The sequence below is a fragment of the Podarcis muralis genome, chromosome 1 (assembly GCF_964188315.1).
Source record: "Podarcis muralis chromosome 1, rPodMur119.hap1.1, whole genome shotgun sequence".
NCBI lineage: Eukaryota > Metazoa > Chordata > Lepidosauria > Squamata > Lacertidae > Podarcis > Podarcis muralis.
Window position 1 is genome coordinate 75,273,146 of NC_135655.1, and position 8,084 is coordinate 75,281,229.

At 41.4% G+C, this 8,084-nt stretch overlaps 1 protein-coding gene across 1 annotated transcript in view; it reads right to left on the reverse strand.

The window, feature by feature from the left end:
* Window positions 1–6,360, reverse strand: part of LOC114584037 (mucin-5B-like) — a 79,114-nt gene extending 72,754 nt beyond the window's left edge. The window contains exon 1 of the mRNA XM_077925158.1: window positions 6,162–6,360. Within this exon, the coding sequence (XP_077781284.1) occupies window positions 6,162–6,360 (199 nt within the window). The remainder of the gene's footprint in view (window positions 1–6,161) is intronic.
* Window positions 6,361–8,084: the final 1,724 nt, after the last annotated feature.

Here is an 8,084-nt window from a genome sequence, read left to right on the forward strand (position 1 = left end):
TGGGTACAACAACAAAATTCACACATACATATATGTTTATTCATTTTATAATATCAAAATCCATGTTAACAAGCTAATAAACATTACAATTAACATTTCTGTAAACAGATGGAAGATATCCATGGATGAAAAACATTTCTTCCATAATAAAAAATATCCACTTTTAGCCAACAAACCTTTTTCAATTGAATCCAAATTGCTAAGAAAGCACATGAATATAGAAATGTTGTCGTTTTCGTACCAATTAAATTTGAATCAGAGTAGCAGCATTGCAAGAAGGCAGCCCAAAGCACACGTGCATTAATCTCTATCAATACCACCAGCAGTTCTTCCTGTAACATGCGCCAGCAACAGCCTTTGAGCTGGAGATTGTCAGGTTCTTGCCCTTCCAGTTCAGGCAGAGATGAGCCAGACTTAAAAGTTGGACCCAGCTCTTGCAAATCTCATAGCTAGATGCCAGGTACAAAACAGAATGTCAGACTTTCCCCCAGAATGAGAGAGGGTGTGAGAGGAACAGAGGTAGAATGAACAGAAGAAAGGATAGTATGTAGACCTCGTCAGTTTTCTTCTGCCCAGGCTGCTGTAATAGTACAGATCTGTTGATTGGTGAATTGTTCAGACTTCTTACTGTGTGTGTATTATATTATGGATGACCTGACTTCCTATTCCAACCAAGATTTATGGTACCTCAAGGAACAGCTTGACCTTAACACTCCCTGGGAATATATTTACCTTGAGGTCAATAAATCTTGATCCTCATTTCAGTAGAAGTTAATTATCCTCACAATATCATTTCTTTAAAAGTGGGAGTGGCCTTAATAATTCACCAAAGAAGAACATTTTTCAAAACTACAAAATTTGCACTTAAACAATATTTTAGGAAGGGGGAAGTTTATCCATGGTGTCCAAAATGGTTTCTATTAATGTATGAATTTTAGTTATTTAGGGGACAGGGCCTGAAACATGGCGCTTCCTTCCTCACAACTAAGAGCCTGCCTTTAGAATAGAAAGGAAGGATATTGCTCTCCCATCATCATAGCCCCAAAGATACTAAGCCACCCACTGTCAGTGGGTGGGGCATGTTTTGCTCCCACTGTAACATTCTGAAGTGCAGCATTCCCCCACAGGAAGAAAAGGCAACCATTCATTGGAACTGGAGATCCCAGCAGTTCAAAATCAAACTTGTCCCCACCCACATAGTCAAATTGTGGGTTGTGTTGCTTGGTCACCCTGAAGTGTGACAAAATGTTGGGTGACTGACATAGAGAATTGTTGGTAATTATGTAAGAGTGACCAAGAACAATATAGAGAAGCGCCTTTCTCCCAATGATGCCTTTGTCTTTCTCTGCAACTCTGCTTACAAGTTTAGCTGTTGGCTGGTATGCCCAGTTGAGGGACAGAAAGTAAATGTTTTATTATCATCTCCTGTCAGTGGAATGCATGTGACAAACTGAAGATTTTCTTAATGTTAATTCAGTATTAAGGGAGCATCCGGCACACCCTTGTTGCCTAGCTTCCCACTGTTGTTCTTGACTGCTGTTGCTTACATTCCCATACATTCCCAATCTTGCCTTCTCCCAACCCATACACCTGCAGTGGGATCTATGGATTAGGAAAACCTTCAAGACTGGCCTGCATATTAGATAATCACAGGATAGACACCAGTCTCTCAGGAGCACTCCCATTGCATAGCCCCTTTCAGGAATCCTATAGCCCAGGCATAGGCAACCTCGGCCCTCCAGATGTTTTGGGACTACAACTCCCACGATCCCTAGCTAACAGGACCAGTGGTCAGGGATGATGGGAGTTGTAGTCCCAAAACATAACTAATCTTGGACCTGTCACTTTCTCTCATTTTCAGTATTTTATCAATAAATGGAATGGTAGTGCCCTAACAGGGTTGCTTTGGGGACAAATAAATGCTACCCAGTAAGTTAAAATGCTATGTTAATTATAAATATTAATGTGTATAAATAGTATGAACACACTGCTTTCAGACTCGAGGGCGTCAAAAAGGGTTACAGGATGAACCCTGTCCATCTCTAAACCAGTACCCTATTTATAACAGTGTGGGCAACAAAGTGTCTATAGAAAACACACAGTCAGCACCTGAAAGGAAGGGTCACATTCATTCTTTGTCCCCAGCATCTGGTATGTAGAAGTATACTGCTTCTGAGCATGGAGGTTCTATTCTATTAAGGCTGGTGCTTTAGACAGCTGACTTTAATTCTATGGCCCTGCTCCTCAGTTACTTCTATGTAGGGCATTCACACACAGAAGCAGCAGGGCCAGTTTGCTGTCCCTACCCCTGATGGACTGAATCTGCCACTTCAGTTGGCAGCAGTAATGTTTCTGAATACCACTTGCTAGAAACCACAGGAGGGGAGAGTGCTCTTCTACCTGAATCCTGCTTCCTGGTTTCTCATAGGAATCTGCTTGCCACTGTGAGAACAGGATGCTGGACTAGATGGGCCATTTTGGCCTGATCCAGCGGGCTCTTCTTATGTTCTGTCCCTCAGCATCTGTATATGACATAATTCCCATGGAGTACTCTGATTCAGACCAGGAGCAGCATGCACTTGAAGAATGGGAGGCAGAGGGCATGAGACAACAGAGTAGAGTCCAGTTGATGGAACCTCCCTCCCACCAACCTCTGGATGTGCCAAGCTCTACTGTTGAAGAAGGAATCCCAGATGCTTCCTCTTCCATGCCTATGGAGAGGCGACTGCCAGAGACTGTGGCAGATGCTTCCCCACCAGGGGGCAGGGATGACTCCAGGATGTGGTCTGATGTGCCACAGTGGGAGGATTTGGAGGTGGAGACACGCCCGGCGTTCTCTCAGGGAGAAGAGAAAAGAGGATATGTGACCCCCAAGACTTACAACCCTATATCTTGTAGGAGTTCCTGTACTGTATTTGGCTCTTTCCATGCCACTGAATCTGCTGTAATAAGTATCCCTTACTTATATGTAATGCACCTGCTGTCATGTTTTGGGTGGGAGCCAAGACAGTATGTTGTATCTGGATATTTGAAGAGGAACTTCTGGGTCCTAATCTCAGGGAATCCCCGATTTCTGAACAGCTGCTCGTCTGAAGGGGTTCCTTTACAAATGTGCATGCTCAACATCCAAAAATTAGAATTGGAGCTAAGATGGCCACATAGCGTTAGCGTGGTGCCAATGGTGTGGCCCCAATCCTTCTTTACCCCTTTACCTTACTACATATGGGCAGCACAATGATAGAGTTTTAGAGAACTCATATTATTGTTGGAGCACTACACCCCCAAAGACCTGTGTTATACATGCATACACTTATAAAACCATTGCTAACTATGGAATGGACTTTTGAATGGAGATGCCATTATTATTCCAGTGGAAAGAAGGTACAGAGCAACCATGGCTTTCAGTGTATTAACATGCTTCTGTTTTCTTTCAAAGTCTGTTAGAATGTCAACAGGATCTCACGCGACCAAGTTTTGCTTTTGGGTGGAACTATAAACTACCCTTTAATCTATCTAATATTTGCTCACCATAACCTTTCTTTATGTGTATGCATATAAATGCTGCTGTATTAGTATAACCAGAAGTGATTGTATTACAAACCACAGGAACAAATAATCCTAGCTGTTGGGGGATTGCTTTTTCACTTTGATTTTCATGTTTGTTCACATAGAACAGGGGTCAGCAAACTTTTTCAGCAGGGGGCCGGTCCACTGTCCCTCAGACCTGGACTATATATATATTTTTTGGGGGGTGGAAACAAATTCCTATGGCCCACAAATAACCCAGAGATGCATTTTAAATAAAAGGACACATTCTACTCATGTAAAAACATACTGATTCCCAGACCGTCCACGGACCAGATTTAGAAGGCATTTGGGCCAGATCCCGCCCCCGGGCCTTAGTTTGCCTACCCATGACATAGAATCATAGAGCAGGAGGGGTGTTTGTAAACCATCTATCCTGCCTGCCCACCCTGCTGAGTGCCAGAAATCCAGGGCTAGTAGACCCCCCAGAAAAGAGATGTCCACTGCATCCCCAGGCAATTGGTTCCATTCTTCAATTGGAACTCTTTAGAACTTCTATTCTTGAAACAAAATCTATCCTCCTGTCACTTGGAACTAGTCATGCTCCCTGGGGCAGCTGAAAGTGAATCTTTGCCTTCTTCTACATGACAGTTCTTCAGGTATTTAGAGAGCGCCATCATATCCTCCTTTAATAGTCTTTTCTCCAGATTAAGCCATTTCTATCAACATTTCCTCATAGGTCTTTTTCCCTTACTGCTGATCATGTTGAGTGCAGTTTTCCAATAAGCTGTGGCTCCGCCTGATGGAATTATCCTCTAACCTACAATTAACCAGTTTCCTTAACCAAAATACCACAGGGAATGTTCTCAAATGGTTTGCTGAAATCAAGTGAAATTACGTCCAAAGCATTCCAACAGCCCACTAAGCTAGTAATAAAGAAAGAAATAAGAATAGTCTGGCAGAATTTGTTCTTGGCAAATCCATGCTGGCTTCTACTAATCACTGGGTTGTTAACAAGATGCTGGCAAACTGACTCTTTTATAATTTGCTATGCTACGAAAGACTTTGCAGTATAAACAGTGACACAAATTCAGTTCTCAGATCTGCTAGTGAAATTCCATTAAAGCAATCAACAGTTCAATATGCTGATGACAGGCAAGAGAATTCTATATAAAACCAGTATCTCCATATTGATGCTGCAAGGGTTAACAAAGTCCTCCCTAACTTTGTCTTCCCCAATCCCCAATGTCTACTGAAATACAACATGAGGCAGAAAGAAGGGGAGACAGCAGGAGAGGAAACTACTAATATATGTTTTATCCAACTCTAATTCTTTTGTCCACCCATGTCCATTATACTGCAGCTGGGATTACAGTATCCTGAACATCATTCCAGATTGGAATTATGGCCTCTTAAAATTATGTCTTAATGGAATGCACATGCAATTTATAATTTTTGGGTGTTGGGGGCAGAATATAGCATTTAGAAGAACCTTGTCGCCTGGTGAAACATTATTTGGGGTGTAACCATTCAGTTAGCATCATTTTAGCTAATATTTGCACATTAAGGGAGAAAGAATGGAATGGGTGTGCATGTATGTATGTTGCTTTGTTTGCTCTGCCTTGTAGGATTAGGTAGCTATTCAATAGTGTAGATAAATGTTCCAGGGTAACATTGCTAATAATGCCTAGATTCTCCAGCTCAGGGGTGGGGAACCTGTGGCCCTCCAGAAGTTGTTGGACTTCAACTTCCATCAGCCTGAGACAGCATGGTTATGAAAGATGAGAATTATAGTCCAGCAGCACCTGGAGAGTCACAGATTGGTCATCTCTGCCCTACATGAGTGCACCTCAGCCTAAATGCAACAAATCAAGGATTACATCAACTTCACTGCAGTAGGATCCATTTTGTGGCTTTAGTTCATAGCATGTGCAGAATGTTTTTTTGCCAGCTATAATCCAGAGTAGTATGTACACCTTCTCTTAGACAAGCATTTGAAATAACCTGGAATCCATGCCATGATAAGAAGATGCAACTCATTCACTCAGAGGGTTTACCTGTGAATTGTTACCTGGGGAGATCAGTCTCAAGCCCCCTACATACAGGTGGACTCTTACTAATTCCAGATGACAGCCAAGGTGTGCCAGTTTTGCATGTTAGCTTGGTATTGCAGATATTTTTAAAAATGCTTTTTGTCAGAGGATCTTGGAAGACTGGCATCCTGAAGACAGGGAGCAGATATTGATGTGCCAACTTCCTCCTTGCACAAGAAAGGATTAGTTACCCGGATATAGAGCAATAGTTACAAAACTATTCAACATTTTTGGTAACTGTAGTTGAATTAACTTCACTGATATTAAATGATCGATTAATAGATAGTTTGCTTTGTATTAAAGAATAAATAAAATTATGCCTGCTGTTGATTAGAATTTGGAAGGGTATGCTACAAAAAAGTTTTGTAGTGAAATATTAGGCTGCCTTTGTTGGCAAGAAGTTACTTAAGTCCATTGAATTTAATGGTTCTACTCTCTCAAGGGTTGAAGAGACCTGACAGAGGAATACAAGGTCACGTGTTCTTGGTAGTAATCTGGTCCCAGGTTTTTCAGGACATCACATGACAATAGTATGATCTTTACCTTGGCCCAGTAACATATCGGTAGCCAAAGAACTTCTTTCAATGCAGGTGTTATGCATGGTCAATAGGAAAACCCCTTTAACAGCCTTGCTGTGGCATTCTGTATTAGCTGCATCTTCCAGACCAATCTTAAAGGGAAAGCTCACATACAGCTCATTGCAGTAATCCAATTTGGAGATTACCAATGCCTGGGCTACCATGCCCAAGCGTCCTGCACATGTTACTTGCAAGAAAGGGGCATCATCTGGTTGCCAGGGGATGAGGCCTCACTCCTTGCTCCACCCCTATCATTGGGCACAATGAGTGATCCTAATCTGTAGATCTCCACAGGTGAACATACATTTCAGGGAGTTGGACTGGAAGACCCCAAGGGTCCATTTCAGCTCTACCATTCTATAATTCTGTGAACATGTTGTCTGCAGTGAAGAAGCCTACATGTTAACATCCTCAAAGGGCAAACTGCTAGTATTGGGCAGTGTGTAATTTTACTCCTGGCAAGCTATAACAAAACATTTCCATAAACTCCACTTTGCTGTAAAATATAGCATGTGGATAATAAGATAATTGCCATAAACAATGCCCAGTGTAATCATTTGTGCAGAGCACCTTGTTTCATGTGGAGTCGTGTGAAACTAAGTCTGCTTATATCCTCCCCTTCTTTGAAGAATTTGTTCTGTATCACTGTGCTGGGAAGGCTGTGAAAAACAAAATGTCACGCAGGCGGATTTTATTTATCTTGGAGGCGGTGTGCTGACATCCTTGTATCTCAGAGACACTTTTGAAGTGACATTTCTTGATCATTGCTGGTGGCTAAAATAATGATTTCATTTACAATTGGAATTCTTCTCTCTTGATCCCCACCAAGCCTGAAGAAAGGTATCTTTCCTAGAAATCATGACAGGGAAGGGATCAAAGGCAAGTTGCTTGGGGAGCCCTTCAGCCAGGAACAATACTTGAAAATACAGAAGTTTGATGGGAAATGCCCACTCAAGGCCACCCCCTGCACAACTTTTTTGTACATGTGTTAATAATAATAATAATAATAATAATAATAATAATAATAATAATAAAAAATTATTATTATTTATACCCCGCCCTTCCTGGTTCAGAAAACCGGGCTCAGGATGAAAAACAACAAATTTAAAACACTTAATTGTAATACAATATAGAAGCAGCATAAAATACAGTATAAAAGCATGAATAACAATAAAACTCAAAGTTCAAAAATCAATATGGGGGAAATGTGATGGGAGGGGAAGAGAAGTCTTGAATGTGCAGCAGGGCTGGCCTTCTCCATAGGAATTTTCCCAGGCTGTCCTCATGCCTTCACCTTCCACAGTGCTTATTTGTTTTTTGTTTTAGTTTTTAAAAATCTATCTTGCCTTTCTGCCTCAATAAGAGGCACTCTAGGCAGCTCCTAAGTGAACCATAACAAACAAACAAACAAGCAAGCAAAAATTAAAAATACATTCAAGCCAAAATGGGGTGGGGGAATCAAAGCAGAAAAAAACTACCCATACTCAAGCTTTTTCTGCTTTTTTTTTTAAGGAACCGTTTTACGTTTTTATTGTAATGTACAGTATTATTTTTATCTGTGCTGTAGATAAAGTGTGAGTCACTTGAAGACTTTTGTGTGCAGCATGCAATAAATATAGAAATAGTTGATATAAACCAAACAGTAATGTTGGAGCAAGCAAAAAAGTCAGGAGTAAAACCAAAATACTTGTGGTTACAAATAACATCAGATTGGGAAATAGGGGTTCAACCTGTTTCAGAGGGAGTCACTCTATTTGAGGACTCAGATTTGCAACTTGAGGGTACCCCTTGGATTCAGCCCTGAACCCAAATGCCTAGGTTTCAGCAGTGGCCAGGAGCACTTTTGAACAGTTGAGGCTTGCTGCCAGTGCACCAAGTACTGTACTCC